Source organism: Sorex araneus, chromosome 1 (assembly GCF_027595985.1).
Source record: "Sorex araneus isolate mSorAra2 chromosome 1, mSorAra2.pri, whole genome shotgun sequence".
In the NCBI taxonomy this organism is placed as follows: Eukaryota; Metazoa; Chordata; class Mammalia; order Eulipotyphla; family Soricidae; genus Sorex; species Sorex araneus.
This window is the reverse complement of record NC_073302.1, coordinates 432,348,493-432,375,848: the sequence shown is the minus strand read 5'-3', so window position 1 is coordinate 432,375,848 and position 27,356 is coordinate 432,348,493. Positions and strand designations below refer to the sequence as shown.

Below are 27,356 nucleotides of genomic sequence, written 5' to 3'. Positions count from 1 at the left end.
GACAATGAAGCCTGTTCCCTGGGCCCATCCCACTTCCTTTCTAGTCATTTATCAGGAAATTAATAGCACAAGAGCCAAAAGGAAGGGGGACTGAAATGTTCCCTGAGATCACAAGCCCCCACCTCTGCTGCCACCTCACTGTCAACATCCAAGACACCAGCAGCAGGGCTGGGGGCAGGAAGGACAGAGCCCCACAGCCGTCTCCTGTATCCCGCTCCTCGTGCCCCTTTTTAGTTTCCAGGGTCTTCCTTTTCTGCAAATCCAACAGGTTCTCGAGCCAAGGCTGCCTTTTGGTTCTGAGAGTGGAACAAGAGAGTATGGCCCAAGCCACGCTCAGAGCCGTAGGTGACCACACGTGCAGGGCTGTCCTGGCAGATCTGAGTCGGCAGCTTGCCTCACGGGATGGGGATGGCGGGAATTTGCCTCTTGCTCTCAGTCTGCCTTTTGCTTATTTTAAGCACCTTTGTGGAAATGCCACTTGCCCTTCCTCCTCGCATTATTCTTTTGCAGGATATTGGGACTTGCCCATAAGAAGAAATATAATCTATTAAGTCACTAAACTATATTACATAAGGCACTGACTGGGTCAATCCTCTTAAGAATCTTTTTTTGATTTAAAAGGACAATATCAGGGGGAAAGCAATGCAGAGAACGCCAAATCACCATCTTGCGTTCCAGCTCCAAAGCTTTATGATTCTGTGGAGTCCGTCTGTTCCGGTGGGATTTTAGATCCTCATGGAAACAGAGCCTGGGAACCCATGGAACGTGCCACTGGCTTGGCCAGGAGAAGGTATTTTCACATTTCGGTGATGTTGTCAGCAGCTCGCAGTGCCTGACATGAATTATTCACTTGTTCCGTATTTGCTCTTATTCATTTGTCTACAATCATAAAATATGGTTTGGGTATAAAGAAAACAGTTACCGAGAAACACGCAGGAAATCCATCACCAGTCTCTTAGTGGAGAGAACTGCAATGATGGCTATAATCAAAAGCAATCCTGCAAGATCTATATCACCTTAGCAGTGAAAAATGTTCTCTGGTTAGGGGAGTGAATCTAAGAAATGAAACGTTCAGACCCTATAAGTAGCTGCGTGAGAAAGGGGGTAATTACTCAGTAACCAGCATTGGCCTGGGAAGCCAACCGAAGCAGCGGTCTCCAGAAGACATCTTGGTTGAACCATGAACCAAAATCTCTGGGGCGAGTTATTGAAATTCTCTGTCGCTTGGGCTCTTCCAGTCTACGAAATAATGGTCAGCACTTGATGACTTGTGACGCCCCGGTCTGTTTTATTTTTCACTCTATGAATTGCTGTGTTTTTAATTCTAGGATTCTATAATCATAAAATAAACCCCAAACAAACAGTGTTTCTGGGTAAAGAATCAACCACGTCCTTTCTTAAGATTCGATAAATTGACTTACACACTTGGTGTATAAGATTTGAGATTTCAGATGGTTATCCATCATTAGTCATCCACATTGGAAAAGACAAAGGGGAATAATAAGATACACGGTCAAGTTGAGACTTTATGCTTAACTCACTCTGAGGTGGATGTACCTCAGTCATAACTGCCAGCATAACTCACAGATTATTATTTTCACTTGAAATCATTGGGGTTTTCTATATTGAGAATTATAGTTTTTTATAAAAGTATCCTTCCCCCCGCATAGAGAAAAGTCATATAGCCCCTCTTAGGGAAGGCTGACCAAAGACAGAGAGCGAGCGTTGGTTAAAAGAAAAAAGGAAAAAGAGTGAAGAGCCAAATGGCTACAACTTTACCAAGCAAGAGGCGTAGTTGTGGGTACAAGGCTAAGAAGGCCCGATCTGCACAGCGGGAAGGTGCCGATGCGCTTAGAGCTGTGATCTCAGTCTGGAGCTCAGATCCCAGTGTCCGCACCACCTGGGAACTCAGACCTGCTCCTCCCAAAGCCCAGAGTGTGGGGGCATCAGCCCTCGGGGTTTTAAACAAGTGCCCCCCCACCCCCCACCCCTCCCCTGCTAACGCCCTGCCACCCTGCCAGGGATTCTGACAAGCTGAGTGTGGAACTTGGCAAATCACTGTTTTCAAAGACATTTACCTCCCATTCTTAGGTCAAAGGGTTTTTTTTTGTCTTTTTAATTGACACAGGTCAATTACATGTTTACAAATAAATTAAGTACACATTTTCAGGTTTAAATTTCTTTTTTTAATGGACTTAGGGGTCCAGGATGATGTGGTTCAGTGGTGCAGCTCACTACTTGTGTATGGAGGATCTGAGTTTGACCCCCAGCATATATACACAATGTATATGTGTGTGTGTGTGCGTGTGTAGAATGAACAATCTTAAATGCACCTCGAACCCAAGAAACAGGTCATTAGCAATAAGAAATCTACCTCTGCACAATCGTCCTGCTCCATTTACTTTTATTAAAAGTTATTCTTACTGCTACATGGTGGTGCATTTTATTCACCTTCACTCTGTACAATTGATGAGCACACATTGCTTATTTCTGCTTTCTTTTTTTTTTTTTGCCAATGAGCACTCAGGCTATTGTTTTTGTTGTCGCTTCTTGTTTGGGGGTTTATTTTGGCAATGGTGCCATGAGTGTGCTAACACAGTCCTCCAGGTACATGCAGGTGAAACTTCCTATGTAGAAGTGAAAATACTAGGTAATAGTGACTTCGAATATTCAACCTGACAAGATTTTCCAAGGCGAATTTGCAGAGAATTCAATTAATTCCGCACTCATAAGCAGGATAAAGAGACGGTCTTGACTTGCATGTGTCCAACACTGGGCATTTTTATACTTAAGTTTGACAACTGGAAGGATGTGACAGAACTTCTCATGTGGTCCTAAGTTGTAGTTTTCTGAATACAAGTTAATCATTCTTCTTATGCTTATTACCCTTATCTGACTCTTTCTGTAAAACTCCTTTTAAACATGTTCTCTTGTCTTCTTATCCAGGAACCTGGGATATATTTAACATCCTTTAATAAAGTTGTATTGTGGTTTTCCCCACAGGTCTTATTTATCTTTAAAAGTGAAATACATTTTTATTATTCTTGTAAATAGTATCCCTTTTCAAAGCTGTGTTTTCTAATTACTTGCTATGGGGTCAAGAAGCACAATTGATTTTCGTGTATTGAAGTCATAGCCAACTACTTTGTCTGACTCTCAAAAACCTTATTATTCCTGGCAGTTTATTGCAAGTTCTTAGAATTCTCTCTAGACAATCATATCATTTGAAAAGAATGACTTTTATGGTTATCCTTAGAAATCTTTATACTTCTAATTTCTTTCACTTGTTTTAGGGTACTGACAAAGACCTACAAAACAACCATGGATCATTATGGCTGTGGTGGATGTCAGTCCTTATTCCCAATTTTAAAGATGCTTAGCATACGTCTTCAGTTAGGACATTTATTTTGACATTTATCCCTGTAGACCTTTTTTTTCAATCCAGTTGAATAAATTCCCTCTGACTGGTTTACTAGGAGGTAATTATTATGATTTAAGTCCTGTATTTTTAATCTCTATCACGTTTCTATAGCTACTGGTCACCTCTAACTCCTTACTTTATAATATCTGATGTTTAGAAAGTCATAATAAATTAAGGGCTTTTTTTAATGAACAGATGAATTAAGAGTTCCATGATAAAAATATGGGGGATTTTTTGGATGTTTTTTTGTTTAGCTGGGGTTTTTTTTTTTCAGCTTGACCGAACACTGATCTTTCACATACAAAACATGCTTGTGCTCTACCATTCAGTCACACCCCTGACTCTAAACTTTGCATTAAATAGAAAGAAAACATTCTCCACCACCACCACCCACAAATATATCCTCAATATATATATATATACTTTCCATTCCACTCCCTGCCACCCTCATCTCAACCTTCCTATAGACTCCCACGTCCCTGGAATGAGCCACTCAGGGCAATCAATTCATTCTCACACCACTCCAAAAAATCCTCAGGTGGGTAAATGATAAGTGCTGAGAAGGAGAAAGTGCCACTCCCTCAGCGCCCTGATAGCACCAGGTCCCAGGGGTCAAGAAGAGACTCAAGCTAATTAACGCTCCTGTGTTCTGACTAATCCTTTAGGTTCTGGACTCCAGAGTGTGCTGACTTGCAAGAGGTGTTCTGTTTGCCTGAGAGTCAGACTCAACACTTGCCTTTTGAACCAAGATCCCCATCGTGTATTTATTTATTTGCTTGTTTTGCCTTTTGGAAACTTGGGTTTTGTTTCTGTGGCAGGAATCAACTGGGGCCCCGCACAGGTAAAGCCTGTTGCTCTATTCCTGAGCTTCGCCCATAGCCAATCAAAGCATCTTTGAAATACATCTGACCAGGCTGCTGCTTCAATAAAATATCGTGTGAGATCTTATAAATAATCATCAATTCTCCCAATGACCCTGTCTGAATTTTCCAGGATGGAATTTATAGAAAACAAGACACAAGATTCAATGAATGCAGAGAAAAGGAGCCAGCTAAAACAGAATTTCTTGTCTAGCTAAAAATGGGTTTGAGTGATAGCAGAGCAGGTAGGGCATTCGCCTTACACGCAGCCGACCAAAGGTTTAATTCCTCCGCCCCTCTCGGAGAGCCCAGCAAGCTTACCAAGAGCATCTCACCCACACGGCAGAGCCTGGCAAGCTACCCATGGTGTATTCGATATGCCCTCAAACAGTAACAATAAGTCTCACAATCGAGACATTACTGGTGCCCGCTTGAGCAAGTCAATGAGCAACAGGATGACAGTGATACAGTGATACGGCTAAATAAATAAATAATCCCATGTTCATCACACAAATGATGCTCTTGTTTGGTCTTTCAAGTTTCAGGCGCCCTTGGCAAGCCTTCACTTACTGTCTTACTCCCTGATAAAGAGAACATCTTTCCTCATTTTGTGAATATCAATTGTTAATCAATTAAATGACTCACAACGTTTCGAGCAAATTAGCATCTGGTACCATTCCATGTCATCTGGCACATACTTATTCATGGGCCCATTAGACAAATTTTCCCCTTTAACTTATTCAAAGGATACTGTCCAAAATTAGTTTCGTGAGTGCCTGGTATGCCGACAGATCAGACATGGCTGAAATTTGATTGTAGGAAAAATCCACCCTCTGGAAGGGAGAAGAGAACAGTGTGTCATGCTTCATTTTCCATTCGTCTTGACCACAACGGTGAGTTGCACAAGCCTGCATTTCTGGATGTGGGGTTAGGATTCATTACTGAAAACACATGATGGCTAAAACACTGACTGTAATGAGCTGTTTGCTAACTGGAAGTCTCATTTCCCTGCATTTTGGGGGACACCAAGCAGCCTCCTTTCCTGGGCCCATGCACTCGCTTTTCAATCTCAGCACTTAATCTCTCCATCCTCAGCTGTGGTTTGAAACTCTTCCAGTCTTCCTTCAGGATTTTCCTCACACCTTCTGTATTACGTGACTTATATTGTTTCTCCTTTTGCCTTTTCGATGGTCTATGCACCCTCACCAGTGTGCTAGGAAAACCTTGTTGCAAGGCATTACTTGTCAAGGGTCAGTTATAATCAGACTGGAGCAAATAGCACAGCGGGTAGGGCATTTGCCTTGCACGTGGCCAACCCGGGTTCAATTCCTCAGTCCCTCTCAGAGAGATCGGCAAGCTACCGAGAGTATCCTGCCTGCCTGGCAGAGCCTGGCAAGCTACCTGTGGCATATTCAATATGCCAAAAACAGTAACAACAAGTCTCACAATGGAGACGTTACTGGTGCCTGCTCGAGCAAATCGATGAACAACAGGATGACAGTGCGACAGTGCAGTGCGGTGCTATTCCTCCCTCAGGCCATGCCTCTTCCACTTCTCTTTCTTAAAATTGACTATTTTCAGAAAACAAGTTTAGCAATATCCTTATTCTTTGAGGGAAAAAAAAGATTAACAACAAAATACCACACTAAACAACTTGCTTTATTATTATACACATAAAGTTCAGGGATGTAGTTCAGCAATAGAGCACTTACAATAAACGGGTTAGACCCAGGGTGTTATCCCTAGAACTAGACATGGGGGGGATGCAGAAGAGGAAAATGATACACAAATTTTAAGTGAAAAGCAACCCGACTACTTGAAACACTGCATTGATAATTTGCTATGCCCTTCATAATTACTTTCTGGAGAACCATCAAGCAATTCTACGATAAAGCACTATATTTATCTTCTCGTAAATTTTAAAACAGTGATCACATCCCTACGAGATACTATAAATATTTAGCAGCTGGAGCAATAGTACGGCCAGTATGGCATTTGCCTTGTATGCGGCAGACCTGGGTTTGATCATCCCCAGAACCCCATAGGGTCCCCCAAGTCCTACCAAGAGTGATCTCTGAGCTCAGAACCAGGAGACAGCACTGAGTACAATCGGGATGTGCGCCACCCCCACCCCCACCCCCCAAAAAACTAAAGTTGCTGAGAATATTTAACTCAAGCAATAGATAAATATTACATTTAAACAGTAAAACCCGGAAGTACTGCATATAAAAATAAAAAGGAACGATCAATGCCCCCAAAACAACAGGACAACAGAGTCAATAGGATGCAAGTTTGCAAACCACTGTCTGAAAAGAAATGTATAGGAATGTGCTAACTGAACAGTATTAAGTTTTGTGGGATTTATTTTTCAAAAATCAAAACAAAACTTTATGCATGTACCAACAGTGATGTCAAATGCACCTGGGAGAGCTGCGGCTAGCCTGGCAGGGTGTGAATGTTCTTCTCCATAGAAAGGAAGGGCTGGAAATATCCCTCCTGGTCTGGGCTTCCTCACAACTGCCACTGTCACAGTCCCTCTCCCGGTGTTCACAGGTCATGCTGGGCCATGTGTCGGCACAGCGCCCTCAGCCCACCCACCGATTTAAAAGGCTTCGATGTCATTTCCGGGAGAATGGTCCCCCTCACCAAACTCAAGACTGCCAGGTCCTCCTCCTCTTCCTCCTTCAGGGCATCTCAATTATTCTTCACTTCAGGTGCAGTTAAATCCCCCAGGGGTCGCCTTGCAATGAGTCAGTCTAACTTCCTAGGGCTGGAGTGCACCAAGAATCTGCATTTCTGAGATGTTTCAGGTACTGCTGGTCCTACCTGCCTCCTCCCTACGGAGGGTTCCACTGGAACTGAGAACTTGTAGGAAGTTCCCATCTGTTAAAAGAACCTTTGTAAGACCAGTAAGCGCAAAAGCATTCTAGGAACTACAAGAAGAGTGCTTACAGGGACGGGCGCTACTCTCTGGGTCAGAGACCCTAGACTCATACAAGACGAAACGAAAGGAGGCGGGGCTTGCTGAGGGGGCGGGGCATTCCAGACCTTAGTCTGACCCACTGCGGAGCTATGGATTCCTATTGTGTGCTGACTCAACCTTCCTGTGCCCCCGCGTCCATCCCTGCTGGGACAGCCCCCACCGCCTCACAGCATTATGCAGGGGACCGAATATGGCCATACCTAGGACACCAAGAGGCTCCCTATTCAGAGTCCCCCAGAGCTGAAGCTCTCCCCAAGAGCCGTCTGGCACGCTGCAAAAGCCTCCCTAAATTTTCAGTGCACCTTCCCTCAACGTTCCCGAAGTCCTAAAGACGGGGAAAGTCCACCATCAAGGTGGCTGCCTGTCATATGCACTTTCCCAGCCCAGTGGACCCTAATGTAAGTGATGGTCTTGGGGTGAAAACAATGGGAGCTTGTCACCTGTGACAAATGTACCCATCGGCAGGAGATCTTGGTCATAGGTAGGTAGTGTGCTTGCGGGAGGGAGGGGGTACAAGGGAAATCTCTGTACCTGCTCAATTTTGCTATGAACCTAAACTTTAAAATGTGTGTGAAGTGAAAGTAAAGTGAAATTTGCCAGTTACACATGCGGGGTGGGAGGCTGGGGAGGTGGGGGGAAGGGGGAGGTATAACGTGATTCTTGGTGGTGGAATATGTGCACTGGTGAAGGGATGGGTGTTTGAGCATTGTATAACTGAGACTTAAACCTGAAAGCTTTGTAACTTTCCACATGGTGATTCAATAAAAGAATAAAAAATAATAATAATAATAAAATTTAAAAAAATAAAGTAAACTATTCAAAAGACAAAAAAAATGGTTAAAACAGAGAAATCACTGTCATTCCGTTCCTCATCAATTTGTTCGAGCGGGCACCAGTAACGTCTCTCATTGAGAGACTTATTGTTACTTACTGTTTTTGGCATATCCAATACACACAGGTAGCTAGACAGGCTCTGCCACGCGGGCTCCATACTCTCAGTAGCTTGCCGGGCTCTCCGAGAGGGGCGGAGGAATCGATAAAAACAAAAAAAAATGTGTGTGTGTGTGTGTGTGTGTGTGTGTGTGGCCAGAGAGCTAGTCCAGAGGTTAGACGCTTGCCTGGCATGCAGCTGACCTCAGTTCAATCCCCTGCACTACCCAATCCCCTAAGCACCATTCAGTATGGCCCTGGAAGCCCCCAGATGATGGTGGGGTGGCCTGGGTGATCCCCAGCTCCATAGACCCAGAGCAGCAGCACACCAGCAGGGTTGGCTGAGAGTCACCAGGAGGGGTCCCTAGGGCCCTTGGGAACTGATTGGGAGTCCATCCTGAGATGGAGCATCTGATGCCTTTATCTTCACCCACAGACTCCTGGGAACCGGTTAGGGAGGGGTGCAATGAAGACACATCAGGGAACACAGCTCCCGCCTGTGCCACAGATGACTTTCTGCAGGGTGAGGCTGAAGGGAGCAGGCAAGGAACAGGAATAGCCCTGGAGTACCACCCCAGGACCCCAGAGTCCCTGCACTACGTTTAGGGGTGACTCTCAAACACAGAGCCGGGAGGAGGCCTGAGCATCACCAGGTGCATCTTCCTTCTCCCCACATAATTCCCAAGCCCAGGTGGAGGGCTCAGAAACAGAGCACTTGCCCTACACGTGGGAGGCCCCGAGTCTGATTCCTGGCACCGCATAGTCCCCTGATGGGAATGAGAATTTCGGGCAGTGGGATCCAGGGGGCAGCAGTTTGTACAACTCCCAGGTGATTCCAAGGGGCAGAAACATTTGGGGTCCACTGCTCGGTGGCGTCTGGCCGTCCAGGGCTTATGGGCCAGCAGCAAGCGCATCAGCCAGGAGGTTGTTTAGGGTCCCCCGTGTCACGCCCCAGAAGGACGGGGTTGGAACCCCACCTCGCAAGATATAAATGTCGGCCCCGGCTCAGTCGGCTGCCCCAGCAACGACCATTACAGCTCGACTTTGCCCCCCAGAAATGCAGGTGCAAGTGCAGAGAAGTGACTCAAGAAGTGACTGGAACCCCTGCCGCCCGTGTCGGTGCTGGGAGGCTCACTGGAGGCAGCAAGGTTTGAGGCAGCTGGAATCTGTTACACTTTGTTCCAGAGCCACACTTCTAACGCCCAGGAGGGACTCCCGGCAGTGCTCAGGGGACTGTGTGGTGCCAGGAATCCAACCCAGGGTCTCACACACACAAGGGTTCTACCACACGCCACATCCCCAGCTGCCCTGAGTGTACAGATATAAAATGTCTCCACGTGGTGGAGGGATGGGTGCTCGATCATTGTATGACTCAAACTCAAACATGAAAGTCTTGTAACTATATCTCACGGTGATTCAATTAAAAATAATAGTTAAAAAATAAAGATAAAAATAAATAAGTAAAACATGGACAAGTTCTACTGCCAGGAAAATAAACTTTTAAATATGATGTCTCCACTTTCATAAAAACATACAATTAACACCTAGTATTTATTTTTTCCCCATTTTTAATTTTTTTTTATTTTTTATTAGTGGATCACCATGAGATAAAGTTACAGACTAACAAACTTTCATGCTTGCATTTCTGTCATACAGTGATCGAGTACCCATCCCTCCACCAGTGCCCATTTTCCACCACCAATGGTCCCAGCATCCCTCCCACCACCCCCACCCTGTCCCCCCCCTCCCCATCCCGCCTCTGTGGCAGGGCATTCCCTTTTGCTCTCTCTCTGTCCTATTGCGTGTTGTGGTTTGCTATAGAGGTATTAAGAAGGCATCATGTTCAGTCTATAGTCTATTTTCAGCCTGTATCTCCCATCCCTAGCGGGTCCACCTAGCACCCTTTCTCTATCTGATCTGCTTTTTCCCCTAGCTTATGAGGCCAGCTTCCAAGCTGTGGAGTAATCCTTCTGGTACTTATCTCTACTATTCTTGAACACCTAGTATTTAAAGGAAGTAGAGAGAACAGAAGGAAGTCAGCCTTGGGCTTGAACACTACGTTTTTATGAAACGCCTAGAAAAACAGATTTGCATCCAGGGCATCTTCCTTTTTCCAAATAAATGATAACAAAATCCTTTTACCCTTTTAAATTTCACTCCAGGCACTTATACTAGTAACCCTACATCTCATTATTGCTTACTGTTGGCTTGCTTAATTCGTGTACTTTGTGAAAACATTTTAGAGTATTGGCCAGGCCTACCTGAAGGTTTTTGGGTGGAGTAAACTGGAAGAACGTGGTCAGTTTATTGCGAGAAGCATTAAGTTCCAGCAGATAAGGCATAGAGCTCACACAAGACAAATCTGTGGGGGTGGAAGGCAAAGAATAGAAGAAGTCATTCACAACAGGTTACAGAAAACCATTTTTGCATACATGCTAATTGCAAGCACACCTTTAAGGGTCCTAGATGAGTGCAATGAATTGCAAAACACACATGTCCAGCACACAAATATTTACACACACAGTAACACATCTGCACAGGATATGTATACAAAGAACACACACAACAATACATGCACACAACAACATACGGTACCCTCCACAGGCCCCCAGCCCTGCCCTCCTCCTCCGTGGCCCTCTTGTTGGGGAAGCCAGGTAAGAGAGGGTGAGGTGATCACTAACGCAGCCACACACTTCCACAGTGGCCGGCCTCGGGAAGAGGGACCAGACGCTAAAGCCAGGGCAAGCTGACTGGTGCAGCAGTCTAGGAGAAGGAGGCTGGATGTTTGGAAGAGACTGATAATGCCACAATTAGAGAAACGTAAAAACAAAAATGGTCCCCTTTTAAATCTCTCAGCCAGGGGGGAAAAAAAACATAAAGCAAGGCGCTGGAGTTCTCGCTGGGTGTCGTGACCCTGATGACCACCAGATGGCAGGAGCGCCTCACAGCTGCCACTGCGGTTCTCAAAGTGAGGGTCCTGGACCAGCGGCCACCGCTTCCCCTCCCCCCACCCTCCAGGAATTGATTTGAAGAATTGATGCCAAGAACTCCCAGGACCCACCAAACGTGAACCTCTGAGGATGGGGCACACAAAGTCCCTGAGTGTGTTTGTTTAAATTTATTATTTATTTTCTTGAATCACTCTGAGATACACAGTTACAAAGTTGTGTATGGTTGAGTGTTCAGTCAGACAATGCTCCAACTTCCATCCCTTGGCCAGTGATCATCCTGGTACAAGAGCTGAGTACTGAAAGGAGGTAAAGTGATGTACATATACCCTTTCGGTAACGGGAGGGAGTGGGGGAGTTGGGGGGGAGAGAGAGACAGAGAGAGAAGGGAAGGAGGGAGAGAGGGAGGGAGAGAGAGAGGGAGGAGAGAGAGAAAGAGAGAGAGAGGAAAGGAGGGGGAGGGAGGGGAAGAGAGAGAGAGAGAGAGAGAGAGAGAGAGAGAGAGAGAACCTCTGAGTTTGAGTTTTAACTCATGCTAGCCTAAATCTGGCTGAAGTTCATAGACTGCATCAGATTTGTTGTTGGCAAAGAAGAAAAAGGGTCAGTGCTTTACACACCCTTCCCGGGTTCATCAGAGAGGCAGTGAAAGACTGCAGAAGGCAGATCTGCAGAGGGAAGCGTCGCCTGTACAAGGGATTCCGTGGTCGAGGGCCCGCAGAGTACTGGGCATTGCTACTATGCTCCCAAGAGCTCTGCACCCATACGCAGCTCCCAGAACAGGAAACCGGCTTGTGGGCTGGAGGGTGGGGATGGGGGGTGTGAGGACTCAGAAAGGGTGTCTAAGGATGTGCTATTTGGACTACGCTCTAAAATAACCCCGGGGAATGCAGTTCTTTGGGGGCGGTTATTGGATATGCCAAAAACAGTAACAATCAGTTTCTCAATGAGAGATGTTATTGGTGCCCGCTCGAACAAATGGATGAGCAATGGGATGACAGTGACAATGACTGTATATGAGGTTATATGGAGGTTGGGGTGGGGGTAGTGGGGAGGTCCAGAATAATAAAACCTGGTGGGTGGAGGCTGAAGATCACTGAACTTGAACATTCATTACAGCAGTCTCACCACGTGGGTATGTTTGATTTTCCACAGAGAGTTTCATGAAGATTTAAAAGGGAGAAAAAGCGGTGAAAGTCTCTTTAAAAAGAAAAGTGACATTTCATGAATTAAAGTGTGCCAGGATAATTTCTTAATCATAAGAAGAAAGGAGTGGGTGTTCGTTAGTGCCGTCCCGGGGGGGAAATGGAGGCAGAAAGGCAGGAAATGAGCCAGAGAAGACCACAGCTCTAGTGCTGGCTTGTCATATAAAAAATTACATGTATATTATATTCAAAACCATTTTTAAAATTACATGTATACTAAAAGCTACACACATATACACGTGTGTGTGTGTGTGTGTGTGTGTGTGTGTATCACAAGTGGTAAGATTACCAGTGAGGAAAGCAGGTGAGAAATAATGGTTTGCTTACCTCCCTGGAAGAGTAAGGAAAAGAAATGTTGCTGCCCTTTGACCTCAACTAAGATCAGAAAATTGGAATCTCGGATGCAAGCTTTGAAGGAAATGGGACTCGTTTCATTAAAGGTGAGGCGGGCATTACCACAGAGGTAGAGACCCACAAAGACAAGAGGTAGTGTTGAGAGAATTAACTGAATAAATAGAGGGAGGTGGGGGAGGGGAAGGAAGGGGCGGAGATGTGAATAAATGGGTGAATTCCGGGCACTTGAACAAGGAGGATGGAGCAGCCAGGACTGAAGTCTAGCTGCAAGGGAGGAGACTCCATCAGCAGGGGTGGGAAACAGGGCTGATTCACCAGCACCAGACACAGACGGGAAGGAAAAGGAGCTGTCAAGCACTCAGGAAGTATTCAAGAAGTCCTGACTCATATCTGAAGGGATCAAAGAGAAGATTCCATCAGCCACTATCAAGGTCGAGGGGGTGGAGGGAGCGAGTGCCTCTCACCCACAGCCTGGCACCGCCTGGCACGGGACACGCTGGCCAGTCTGGTCCTGTGCTAGCCCATCACTGGTGACTCCTCTGGTCTTTGACAAGACACGCCTTGAACGGCAACAGCCCTCACTGGTACCGAGTTTTGTAACATCAGACTCAGACATACTACAAAGTCTATGATTTGAACAGAGTCATTTCAGAATGCAGCAATCCACCCATTGTCCTAGAGTGACCATTACCTACCTTCAATTTTATTGACTGAGAGGTCCAGCTTTTGTAGGTGAACATATCCAGAGAGAATGCTAATGTCAATTAAATCGCAACCCTGAGAAAATAAAAGACAAAAGACTTTAATGCTGCTTGCGCAGACAAATGCTCAGCCTTCGCACATCTGGACATAAGCGCTGACCAGAAACCCGGAACTTCTTTCCAAAGCCTAACTGTCACTGTCAATGTCATCCTGTTGCTCATCGATTTGCTCGACTGCTTGAGCGGGCACCAGTAACGTCTCCATTGTGAGACTTGTTACTCTTTTTAGCATATCGAATACACCACGGGTAGCTTGCCAGGCCCTCCAAGAGAGATACTCTCAGTAGCTTGCCAGGCTCTCCAAGAGAGATACTCTCGGTAGCTTGCCAGGCTCTCCAAGAGGGATGGAGGAATGGAACCCGGATCTGCTGCATGCAAGGCGAACTGCCTACCTGCTGTGCTATCATTCCAGCCCCCAAAGCATGACATACAAAGCATATCTACTGAATGGCAAAGCTTAAAGTCTAAGAAAATCATAAAAGTTAGTATTGGCAGCAAAAACACAAATACAACATAACAGGTAAATTAAACCAATGTGTATGAAGATCTGCAGAGTTTCATGTTTTACACATACATACATAAATACATAACACAGTCTCTATCAAGTAATAAGAAAGTGCAAATACCTAGAATTTCAGTAACATGTTAGAGTGCACACAGACTGTGGGATCATGAATAACAATATCACCTGCACTTTCACAGGGTTTGTTTTCAAAACTCAATCACAATACTCTCATCAGACCAAAAAAGACCTGGACATTCTCAAAACAGACCCACTAGACATTCTCAGTTTAGAAATGAGAAGAGGGGGAGCTAGAGTGATAATACAGTGGGTAGGGTATTGTTTGCCTTGTATGTGGCCAGCCCAGGTTGAATCCCCGGCACCCCATATGGTCCCCTGAGCATCACCATGAGTAGTTCCCGACTGCAGAGCCAGGAGGAATCTCAGGGCATTGCTGGGTTTGGCCCAGAAACAAAAATAAAGAAATAAAGAAAGAGATGAGCACAAGAACTCAAGCATGGGGCCAAAGAGATAATATAGATGGTAGGGCGTTTGCCTTTCACATGGCCAACCTGGGTTCGATTTCCGGCATCCCAAATGGTCCTCCAAGCACCACTAGGAGTAATTCCTGAGTATAGAGCCAGGAGTTACCCCTGAGCATCGCTGGTTGTGACCCCAAAACAAAAACAACAACGACAACAAAAAGAATTCAAGTATGAGTTGCAGTGAGGTGCGAAATTAGTCTAAAACCATAGAGCAGACCAGTGAAGAGAAGCAGATCCAAGTCTCCTGAATTCTTGTCAAAATTCTTTTCACGTAAATCTTGCTTCTAGAGAACTTCAAGACAGATTCAAGGGAACTTTAGTCCCTTAGGACAAAGACTCACATCACAAGTTTATGTTGCAATATCAGATTCAGGGGGGAAAAAAAAAGACAACACAGGAAGAAGTCTCATGACATCCAGTTTCTGAGGATAATCATCAGAGCACTTAATGAGAGCCATCGGAACAGTCATGAATACTCAGTGGATGGGGTCCTAGGGGGGCAGAGGGCTCAGTAGCAAATGCCTGCCTGGCAAGCAGAAGGCCTTGAGTTCGACCCCTGGTGCTACCCACAAGCAACCGTGATGCTGGAATCCTTGGCACCACAGCGGAAAGCCTGATCTCTGGCCCACCCCAGCCAAAGTGGGTGACGTCCAGCAGCCACCGCTACCCAATGTGCCAATACCAACACCAAAGACTCGAGACACACCCTCGATCACCAGAACAATCAATAATAACAGTAAAATACTTGTTACAAATTTACCACGGACGAGGCACTGCAGTTGTTATTATAAGAAATACGGTAATTAGGATAAAACTACATCATACCCTTAAAGAATTTTTAGACTTTCATAGAAACTTTGCACACAAAAAAAAAGATGAGAAAGAAGAAAAAAAATATATCTGTAACCTAAGTAAGTTATAAGGGGAGAAAAAAAATCACAAAACCAGGCAACCCTGAGAAAGTAGACTCAGTCAGACAGGTTATTAAGGCAAAGTAATTCAACACGTAATATCTCCAATGGAAGGAGGTCAGTGGCAAAGTAAGTTAAGCTTCAGCCCATCTAGCTGAAATCAGATTTAACGGATTGCTTCTCGTGTGGATCAATTTAAGGCAAAGGACTGTGTACACAGGGACGATATTGATTGCAAGGCACTTGTGTGGGAAAGGATGGGCGGCTGGAAGGAGCCCCCAGTGCAGTGGCTGACACAGCACCCTGCACCCCAATCCCCCCGCCCCCCAGGGCTCCCTGTGTGTTACTGCCTAGCTGGCTGAGTCATCCACAAACTGTGCTGAACAGACAAAGATGAGAGCCTGGATGTGTGGTCCTCACAGGACAAGCTGTGGGAGCAGCCTGGGAGAAAAGACCGTAAGCGTCTTCAGGAGTCTCCAAGCTCAACTCCGAGACAAAACAGCCAGCCCTGCTGCAAACTCACGCATGAGAAGAGTTAATTTTGCAGAGTGACCAAGAAACAAAAGGAGGAAGGATGCTGGCGTACCCTGAGTCTTTCTCGCTCCTTTAAGGATAAACTTGGAGCCAAGATGAGCTAGTCCCAGAATCTTAAAACTTGGATAACAACGGGCTTTTTTTTTCTTTAATAATATCAGGGGTGGGAGGGTAGGGGGCTGGAGCGATAGCACAGCGGGTAGGGTGTTTGCCTTGCATGCGGCTGACCCAGGTACGAATCTCAGTATCCCTTATGGCTCCCAACACCACCAGGAGTAATACCTGAGGGCACAGTCAGGAGCGAGCCCTGTGCATTACTGGGTGGGACCCACAAAGCAAAAACTAAATAAATAAATGAAATTAAAAATAATATCTGGGGGCATGTGAGCTGTAACTTAAAGTGATACTTAGAGAAGAACAAAAGTCAATATCAAAAGATTCAGTACTTTTGGATTCAGATATAAATGTTGAGTCCTGGTACTGATTTGGTTGGGGTTTTTTTCGGTTTGTTTTGTTTTGTTGCTTTGGGGATCACACCCAGCGATGCACAGGGGTTACTCCTGGCTCTGTGCTCAGGAATTACCCCTGGCGGTGCTCAGGGGACCCTATGGGATGCTGGGAACTGAACTCGGGTTGGCCGCGTGCAAGGCAAACGCCCTACCCGCTGTGCTATCGCTCCAGCCATGGTACTGATTTGGGAGAAAATTCTTGTGTTTGTTTTTTGTGGGGGGGCTACAGCCGGCAGTGCTCAGGTTCTGCGCGCAGGACTCATTCCTGGTGGACCCAGGGGACCATACGGGCTGCTGGGAGTCCAACCCAGGTCAGCCACACCCAAGGCAAGCGTCCTCCCAGCTGTACTACCTCGACAGCCTTGAGGGAGGAAATTCTTTTTTTTTTTTTAATTTCTTCTAGTAAGAAAGTTATAAACATTTTATTAAATGTTAAGCATTCTATGAACAGTCTCTCTCTTTTATATTCAGCCTAATGGATTTTGAAAGATAAAAATACAAAAACAAATTCTTTGCTACCTACTGCCTCTCTTCATCATTTTATCTTTTTGGGGGGATTGGGGCGGGGACAATACCAGCAGTGCTGAGGAGCTACTTCCGGTTTTGTGTTTGAGCATCACTCCTGGCGGGGCTCAGGCAACCCTGTGATACGTGGCCTCAATCCTAACCCACCAGCATGCACAGTATACTCCCTCACTGAGCTATCCTTCCAGCTCCCTCGGCCATTTTTTTCCTTTGTTTTTCTTTTTTTTTAAAATTTAGCATTGTAGCACTGTAGCACTGTCCTCCTGTTGTTCATCAATTTGCTCGAGTGGGCACCAGTAATGTCTCCATTGTGAGACTTCTTGTTACTGTTTTTGGCATATTGAATATGCCATAGGTGGCTTGCCAGGCTCTGCCGTGCGGGTGGGATACTCTCGGTAGCCTGCTGGCTCTCCGAGAGGGACGGAGGAATCAAACCTGGTGAATGCCCTACCCACTGTGCTATTGCTCCAGTCCTTTTTTTTAATTTACTTTTTAAAATTAATCAATGTGAGATACAGTTACAGATTTACAAACTTTTGTGATTACATTTCAGTCATGCAATGATCGAGTACCCATCCCTCCACCTGTGCCCATTCTCCACCACCAATATTCCCAGTATCCCTCCCACCACCCCCTGCCTCCCCCACCACCTCTGTGTGGGGCACATTTCCTTTTACTTTCTCTCTCTCTCCTTTTGGGTATTATGGTTTGCAATACAGGGTACTAAGTGGCCATCATGTTTTGTCCGTAGCCTATTTTCAGCACCCATCTCCTATCCCGAGCAAGCCCTCCAAGCATCAATTACTTGGTGGTCCCTTCTCTATCCCAGCTGCCTTTTCCCCCAGCATGTGAGGCCGGCTTCCAAGCCATGGAGTGATCCTCCTGGCCCTTTTTCTCTACTCTCCTTGGCTGTTAGGCCTAGGGAGGAAATTCTTAAACCTGTCTCAAGGACTGGTTTTACAAGATCCAATTCAGCCTTCTGGAAAGCAAGTGTTGGTTACTATAATATAGACTTCCTAAGATGAAACAAACAGACTGTGGAGAGAATGAAAATAGGAACGAGGGTTGGAGGAGGGAGGGTGGAGGCTGATTACTGAAATGGCCACGGTTCTCTGAGCACCAACATTTATGTAAATAATTACCTCCGATTGCCAGCCTCCACCCAATCAATGCAAGACTCTGAGTTTCGGGATCATCAAACAGGCTCTGGGTTTCAGGGGTGGGGGTGGAGGAAGGATATAATCCAACCAGTGTCCAGATGCAGCCAGACGTGGTCATTCGGTCATACTTACTGATAGTGTTAGATTGAGGTAGACCTGCTCGGTTCCGGAGCCTGAGCGACCCAGCTGGTAGAGTGAATCGGCGATGGCCTCCTCTCTCAGGACCCCATCAAACTCATCCTGCCGAGAGCAAGAGGGAAAGAGCATCAGCATACACGCGATGCAAGAGTGGCACAGCATCAACAAGCAAACCTGCACCGAGAAAGGAAGATGGGGGAGGGCTTTTGTTCAAAAAGAAACAGTTCATTCCACCCTTATCTAGGACCTGCTTTTCTATTTCACCTTTGGGAGACGGGTCTCCCCTCCCAAGGTGGCCAGCCCCAAAGAAAATTCTGCCGCAGAGGACACAGATGAAGGAAGCATCGTTTCATCAACAGCTACCAGCTTGATGCTTTTCTTGCTGCTGAACTTTCACTTGCCATTCAGGGGGGCTGTTACTTTGCTGGGGTGCCTCTCTCGGTTCCAGGTACCAAGCTAAGTGCTCTCCCCAGATCAGCCTGTGTGCTCCTCCTCATCCCCCTGGGCTCCTCCCTCCTAGCTCCATTGCACAGGCTTCCAGAGGGTGAGGTGTGTGAAACGGCATCACTCTTGACAGAGCCAGAACACAAACAGGGGGCAATTCTTTTTTTTTTTTTGAATCATCATCAAACACCCAACCCTTCACCAGAGCACACTTTCCACCATCCAAATCCCCAGTAATCCCCACCACCCCCGTTCCAACCTTTCCCCTGCTTGTGTGGCAGACAATTTCCCCCATACTCTCTCTCTAGTTTGGTTACATTCGATATTTTGACACCAGTCTCACCACCACTCAAACCTGCTGAAAAGGCAATGCTAGACGATTTGTTTTGTATTGCCTTTTTATGGATAGAATATAATGTTCAGGAAATTCTGTGTCATTCTCTTCCGGGAGCTTTAGTTTACAGTCTCTGGGTCTTGGTCATTGATGAGATTACATGGCACCAGGGGCAGTTTGTGGGTGTGACTGCCAAGCTTCTGGAAAACTGGGGACCTGGGGGGAGGAGGCCCAGTCCTGAGCCAAGCAGGCTTGGAGATCTCAGTCACAGGTTCCCAGGGAGCAATTCTAACCTGGATAGTTAACCTACTCCCAAAGACCGATTACATCAAGGGAAAAGAACTGCTACTCTAAACCTGGCGGTAATATTGTTACAGGAGTAAAGTAGGTTTGCTTCCTACTGGTGACTGCGCTGGGTTTATAAAATTTACCAAATTTAGTAAGAGAATAATTATAATTTCTGTAAGAGGGTCTATAGATTTCCATGGTCCAACATGTTCTTCCCCCAGAAACAACAGTTAGAGGAGATAAATGTCAGTATGGCCTTCAACTCCATGACAAACCCACCAACACACATTCACTAATTTAACTACCAACATCAGCAGGAGGCACAGAACAAGGCTATCACATCAGTCCCACTGGTGTAACTAACCATGATTCATGCATGGTCCATGAGAATAAAAATACTCTTTGCAGACATTGTTCATATTCATTTGGGAACCTGAAATGGTACTCCTAAATGAGAGGGGTCCTTTAAGACATAAATAAGCAGGCTCCTCTCACCGGTCCTCCAACTCAGAGAAGCAAATGTCACTCCACTAGAGCTATTACAGGGGCATTGGGACTGGGAAACTGTGGTTTGAACTCCAGGCCTTCCATTTGGGATGTATGACTTAGGGCAGCTAAAGTTTACTTCGAGCCTCATCTTTTTCATCCGTTAGGAAATGTTATGACCTGCTCTTAATGTTTTTGGAAGAATAGGGGGAAAACTCCATATATAAAGCTCGCGGTTTAGGGGGCTGGAATGATAGCACGGCAGGTAGAGCATTTGCCTTAATCAACCCAGGTTCAATCCCAGGCACCCCATATGGTCCTCTGAGCTCACCAGGAATAATCTCTTGAGCACAGAGCCAGGAGTAAGCCCTGAAATACTGCCAGGTGTGCCTCCCCCCCACCTCAAAACAAGCTCTTAGTTAAGTGTCTGGAACCTAGCAAGTATTTCCAATAAGTGAGAACTGTTACTATGAATGGATGAAATCAGAAATCCTACATCTTCGTTTAATTCATACTAATCTACTGTTGGCAACAGGGGAAGAATACATTTATTTTTCTAGATAAAGTTGCACTTTCTTATAGAAGACCTAGGAGGAAAGAGAGGCAGAGGAATATTACCTTCTCTCCCCAACTCTCTACCTACACCTCGGAAGTTTACTTGACCCAACCCCTCTACTTCCCACAAATGAGAAGTCACTGCATCCTTTATGCAACGCAGGGTGGGTGGAGTCTTCCAGCCAAGCCTTTGCGATGGACACTGGGCACACTATCAGCAGTTCCCTAGATCCCCAAGGTACGAACCCCCTCATGGAAACCCCTTCCACCCGCTTGTGGTCATTATCAGACTTTTACAAGCCCTATCTTTATCTTGGAGGGGGGCCAGAGGAGGGGCTTCCGATAGCCTCAGGATGGCCATCTACCACCTCTACTACTCCGAACACAAGAACACACACAAAACCCCTTAGGTTCTCAACTCCAGTTGTCTCTTAAAATTGATCTCTACCCAATTTTATTCCCAGGGCCATGCCTGGTCTTAGTCATCGTGCTCAATGACAACACCTGGAAAATTCAGCCCCCACCCCAGGATGCCACTCTCTGACGTCACAACCAGCTCATCCGTCAGCCTTCCAACCCCTTCTAAACTTGTTCTTAGAAAACACAAAACTTCTAGACTGTTCATCCCTCACACTCTCTCACTCTGTCGGTCCATACACCACTGCCTCTCCACCCCGCTACAATGCCTTCTCTACTGACCTCCCATGGGCAATTTCAATGTCTCTCTACCCTCAAGTCTCTGACTCCTGCTTTGCCAATCACAGTGACCGCAGACATATCCCAAACCGGAATCCATCAAGTTCACAATGAACTTTACTGCACGGGCCAGGAGGTCATGTCCTGCTCGTCACTCTTTTGGGATAAAAATCTTTCCAGCTCACCCGGCACATGCCAGCCAGTCTGCTTAGCTCAAGAGACAGCTTCATAAATAAGACCTGGCACCTATCTTTAAAGGATTTGCAGTTCAATCTAGGAGACAGACAAGCACACAAGCAATTTCAGGAGTCTGATAAGTATCACAATAGAGGTAAGCGGGATGCATGGACGATAAGCAGGGCGTCCATCATAGGCCAGCTCCGGGGGAGGGAAGGGAGGTTACAAAGGCATCCCAGAGGAGCAAGCAACTTAGCGGAACTACTAAGAGTTGGGATTCTGGCAAAGGGGAGAAAAGGAGTAGAAAAGAAAGCCAAGGTGTTGACTGTGGTAAATGGGGTTACTATGGTACTCAAAAACAGACAGAACTTGGCAATGACTCTATTCCTCCCCCTGTGCTACGTGACCGAGAAAGATCCCACAACTGTGCCTTCGGGCGGGCACGATGCTCAGGTCAGCTTTCACTGGTCCTGCTGCCGTTGGACAGCCTCCTGATCTTTATCGCTGCCTTTTGGCGTTTTCTCCACCACCAAGGCAGGTCGGTTCTCCATCTCTCTCAGCACAGCTACCTCTGCCCCTCTGCCCTCACCCTCAACAGTACCTGCCTATTTGTCTTGTTTTGGGGCCACTCTCACCTTACTTCAGACTCTGCACTCAGGGATCACTCCTGGTAAGGCTGAAGGGACCCTTGGGGATGCCAGGGATCGAACCCTCATGGGCTATGTGCAAGACATGTAGCATACCAGCTGTACGATTGCTCCAGTTCCAGGTACCTACATTTGTACGTGGAGTCTTGTCACTCTTCCCATGTCCAAACGCTTCTCACTTGGGTCCCTGACCAAAAAAGCTCCTCCTGCTACCAGGTCGCCCTCTTTTACCCATGACTCCCACCAGACAAGCCCCAACCTGCCACTTCTTCAAAAATGAGAAAATGTGAACCTCCTTTGTCCTACAAAAGCATCTTTCCAGTTCAACATGCCCCACCAGCTATCACTGTGGTTTCCCTTAGTCACCTCTAGTCCCTCTTCCTCACCTCCTATTCACTCTCAACTCAGGCTTCTCTGCCACGTCACAAAATCCAGATGCGTGAAGGTCTCTCCTATGCCCTTCAAGTAGGTAAAGTTCACGGGTTTCTTCCTACTTCTTCCCATTATTGGCAAGACGCCCCCATCCCATGTTCTGAAGACTTTTGCATTGGCCTATGAGACAGCCTTTCTTCCTTCTCCTTGTTCTCTTTCCAGTCCTTTCCAACTTCCTCCCTGATTTCCCTTCATTGCTCTAAATGCCAGTACCTCCAGATCTCTCCTCTTGGCCCCCTTTTCTAGACTTGGTCTCTCTTCTTCTTCTAGATGATATAACCGACTGCAGTGCTAGGGATAACTGGGGCTGCTCTGAGCACCTTTCCCTGGATTTCCAGGGTCATTCAGGTGATTCATATTTGCAACTCTCTGACGCAGGACTCTATCTGTCCTCGAATCCTTACGCCATATCACAATCTCCCCTAGATCATGCCACAGACGTAGCAGTCATTCTAGAATTCCGATATGTAATTAGTAACGGTCCCAATAGAAATCTGTAAATATATTCACATATTTAGCTTACTTTCCCACTTCCACTGTCTTAATTCACACATTTATCTCTCCTTCTAGCTATTGCTCGTATTCTCACCGACTTCCTTGCTCCTAGTCATCATCAGAGAAGTTCACTTAAAGACTCAAGTCCAGAGTCCACGCAAGACCCCACACCCCCTCAACAGTCTGGGGTCCTACTGCACCTCCTTTTGCTGCTTTCACCTCTAATGCATCAGGAGGAAAACTGCCCACACAGCACCTCTCTTCCCATACAGAGTTATCCTTCCCTTAAGTCTTCGGGGATCCCTACATTCCATGTGTTATTTCTATATAAAATTATGTCTAGAATTTCTACATAGACTCACTGAGTTTCTATCAAGAATATTCCACATGCTGAAGAGCTATACCATAGACGCATGTTTCTATCTCATCTTGAAAGTGGGGATCACGTATGCCTTCAATCATGCTCTCATCTCTTATAGTTTTCCTGTTGCTATTATTATTACGGAATGAATGTTTGGAGCACCTATTCTGTTTATGACACTACAGACAGAACTATAGCATAGAGCTCGGTGCCCATGACTATGCCATGAGGAGGTATCCTATCAACTATTGTCAAATAATGACTTTTATCGATCAGATACAAAGCCCTGGATCCAGGCTCTTCTTCGCTATTGGCAAAGAATATACCACAAAGCAGCCATCCGGGGAATATTTGTTCACTGAAGGCTGCATGCATTAATTAAGTCACTGACTGCCGTGTGGTTAGCAAATAAAACATGTGATTTTTAATTTAACAACAGCATCAGTAATATATTATACCACATATTTTACATCTTGGATCTCATTTAATTCTCACAATCCTCCTATGAAACAAGCATCCTTATAATTTCCATATTCCAGATGAGACTCAGGTGAAATAAACTTCCTCAACATCTCACAAACAAATCTTTGATTCCCAAGGTAGCATTCTGAATCACTGGCCTGAACTGCCTCCCTTAAATCTAAAAAAATGCTTCTGAGCTCTGAGGTTAATTGCATTATAAGCACCCAATAATCATGTTACCCACCACAGCATTATGAATCTTAACCTGGCCACGATATGAAACATAAATCATTGAAAAGGAAAGGCCAAGTGTTTCCTTTTAAAACATCTTCATTTATGCATATTTAAGTGTATGAGGTACTAAAAAGAGCTAAAACAGGATGTGAAGACACAAAATAAATATTAATATTTTCATGTTAATGGAAGAAATAAATTTTTCCATAAGACAGAAAGGAGTAACTGGTTCAAGTCAAACCCCTCTCCAGTTCGTTAAGGGCATACTGAAGACAGATTAACAATGGTACTAATGAACCCCACAGCCAGAGAGCAGTAGTTAATTAGAATAATCAAGTAAACTGGTGATTCATTTGTGAATTCCTCTGGGGTGGAAGCCTGTGGAAACAACACAAACATCTCAAAGCTGTAAAAACACCTCTACAGTTTTGCAACAGTTGCTTTAAAAGTAGCAAAGTGTGGGGGCTGGAGTGATAGCACAGCGGGTAGGGCGTTTGCCTTGCACGCAGCCGACCTGGGCTCAATTCCCAGCATCCCATATGGTCCCCCAGCACAGACAGGAGTAATTCCTGAGTGTAGATCCAGGAGTAACCCCTATGCATCGCTGGGTGTGACCCGAAAAGCAAAAAAAAAAAGTATCAAAGTGAGGGGCCTGACAGTACAGCCCTTTGGGCATTTGCCTTGCCTACAGGACCTAGTTCCATCCCCAGCATCCCCCCTGTTATTTCCTGAGCGCCCCCAGTAGAGCTCTCTGAGTGCAGAGCCTGGAGTAAGCCCTGAGCTCTGTAGAGTGTATCCCCCAAACCAAGAAATTTTTAAAGTAGCAAAGTGAATTAATAAAAAAAAAAAAGGCATTCCTATGGTCCACTTTGAGCAAATGCATGACTGGCACCTAATTAGAAGGAAGTAGCAGGGAAGCAACAATTTGGGGGTGGGTGTTAAAAATTGGGGCAAATGTTAAAAATGTAAAAAAAAAGGACATTATGGAAAAGAAGGAAAGCAATATTGGCTTCTGGAAGAATCAGAATAACAGAAGACAATCATAGAGGGAGGAGTGAGAGGAAACCAGATAAAGGAGAAAGAGAAGGTACCAAGATGGAAAAGCAGATCTGTCTTCAAATTGGAAAGATGGCTGGGGAAAAGGTGCAAAAAGAGGCCAAAGAATAACCTCTCCCTTCCAATATTATTCAGGAAAGAAAGAAAGAAAGAAAGAAAGAAAGAAAGAAAGAAAGAAAGAAAGAAAGAAAGAAAGAAAGAAAGAAAGGAAGGAAGGAAGGAAGGAAGGAAGGAAGGAAGGAAGGAAGGAAGGAAGGAAGGAAGGAAGAAAGAAAGAAAGAAAGAAAGAAAGAAAGAAAGAAAGAAAGAAAGAAAGAAAGAAAGAAAGAAAGAAAGAAAGAGAAAGAAAGAAAGAAAGAAAGAAAGAAAGAAAGAAAGAAAGAAAGAAAGAAAGAAAGAAAGAAAGAGAAAGAAAGAGAGAAAGAAAGAAAGAAAAAGGAAGGAAAAGAAAGAGGAAGGAAGGAAAAGAAAGAGGAAGGAAGGAATAGAAAGAGGAAGGAAGGAATAGAAAGAGGAAGGAAGGAAAGAAAGGAAAAAAGAAACATACTATGAAAGGAAGACAAAACCATAATGTAAAAAAAAAACACTGATATTTGGAGATTATTGTGAGTTTCCTCGAAGGCAAGGGAAAGAGGAAAATCCATGAATGTTGTGTGCAGGGTGGGCACACCTCGGGGTGCTTTGGGGCTACTCCTGGCTCAGTGCTGGGAAGTTGCAGGGGTGTTGCCCTCAATGATGGTCAGGGATGGATGTGGTGGGACCAAACCTGGAGGTCCTGCCTGCAAAATATGTATCTTAGCCTGCTGAGCTATATCTCCCCGCCAAGTCCAAGAGCTTATTGTGAGGAAGCCAAGTTTTGTGTTTGAAAGAAAGCAAACAATCTATCAGCAGCCAAGAGAAGGAAGTGATGTGATGTGAAGAGAGAAGAGACAAGAAACGAACTGGAAAAGGAACAGCATGAGATGGGAAAGAGAGAAGTAGAACTCAGAGGTGATTCAAAAAGGTAGCGTAGGAATCTCTCTTGATGCCAAGAGCAAAGCCATCACCTAAGCACTACAGATGTGTGTGTGTGTGTGTGTGTGTGTGTGTGAAGAATATACCCCTGGCAGAAGTAATCCATAAAGCTGTAAAGTCACTTAGACTTGGAGAGAACACGCATTAGACTATTGGGAGAGACCACTTTTTCTTTTTCCAGTGGATAGAGGATGAATGGGTACTAGAAGTGGGAAAGGACGTTATAGGTTACAGGGAACAGGTGCAGGGATGCCAGAGATAAACTTTTTGTCTATTCACCACACTACCTCATTTGGAAAAATGCAAAGACTAAGTCCCACACAAACCCTCCCTTTTTTCAGTGATGCAGTGTAGGCTCACAAAAACAATTTTGCTAAATAAAGGGCATACCTGAAAGTATTGCAAAAAAAAAAAATTAAAAAGGAAGCCTCAGAGGGGTAAGAAAGGGCGTTTTGGGAGAGAAAAGTTGCAGGAGTGAGCTAAGTCCCGGGTTGGTGAAGAAGGGGCTTGGGGGGAGGGGGGACCTGCGACCCGCTAGAGGAGCAGGGCCAATGGTTGGAAGAGGGAGGAAGGGGGTGGCAAGCCGGGGTTCGAGGGGGGAGGGAAAGCACACCTCCAATTCCCGCATTTCGGACACTGAGGATTCCTCTGATTCCAACTGCTCCTCACCCTCGAGCTCCTCCTCGTACTCGTCCTCCGTTTCTGGATCCTGGAAGCGGTTTATGATTTGGTGGAGCAGGTAGGAGGAGGTTGCCTGGAAATCACTTTTCACTCTCTGGCTCATGGGAAAACGGCCCCAGGAAGACAGACTCCCTCTCTCTGTCTGCCATAGTTTCGGTGCTATTGTTGTTCGTGAACCAGAGATGACTCTCTGGAGATTGGGAGACTTTGGCCACTGGGGATCCCGCCCGGAGGTCGCCATCTTGTTTACTGAGGTTGCCTAGGAGACTGACGCAGGCGAGGGGCTGCCGCGGGGCATCCTGGGAGTTGTAGTCTCCGCCCCACCCCGCGGCCGCGCCTTTCCCGCGGCCCTGGGCAGCAGGATGGCAGGCTCCAGCGCTCTCCGTAGTCCATCCCGTCGCTGTCTTTATTTCTTGTTCGCTCGTCTTTCTCGTTTCCACTACTTTTCGCCTCACCCCCTCTCTCTGTACCCAGCAATGTTTTCCCCTGGCCTCGAGATACTTTTTTCAACCTACCTGGAAGTTTCCCATCCTGCTTGGTTCACATCATTCTTCTTGCAGTCCTTGGAATGATCTCGGTGGCAAGACGACTAACACTAAATTTTTTTTTTTCTGTATGCAGAGAGAGGTATTAGGAGATGGTGAAATACACAAGGTTTGAAAGAAACAGAAGGCATGGTTCCTGTTCTTCTGACGGTGGACAATCAGGAGA

At 45.7% G+C, this 27,356-nt stretch overlaps 1 protein-coding gene across 1 annotated transcript in view; it reads right to left on the bottom strand.

The window, feature by feature from the left end:
* Positions 1-26,886, bottom strand: part of LRGUK (leucine rich repeats and guanylate kinase domain containing) — a 96,859-nt gene extending 69,973 nt beyond the window's left edge. The window contains exons 1-5 of the mRNA XM_055129338.1: positions 26,578-26,886; positions 18,278-18,385; positions 13,394-13,475; positions 10,456-10,556; positions 5,033-5,114 (exon numbers count right to left, since the gene is read on the bottom strand). Coding sequence (XP_054985313.1) covers positions 5,033-5,114; positions 10,456-10,556; positions 13,394-13,475; positions 18,278-18,385; positions 26,578-26,886 — 682 coding nt within the window. The remainder of the gene's footprint in view (positions 1-5,032; positions 5,115-10,455; positions 10,557-13,393; positions 13,476-18,277; positions 18,386-26,577) is intronic.
* Between the last annotated feature and the right edge of the window lie 470 nt (positions 26,887-27,356).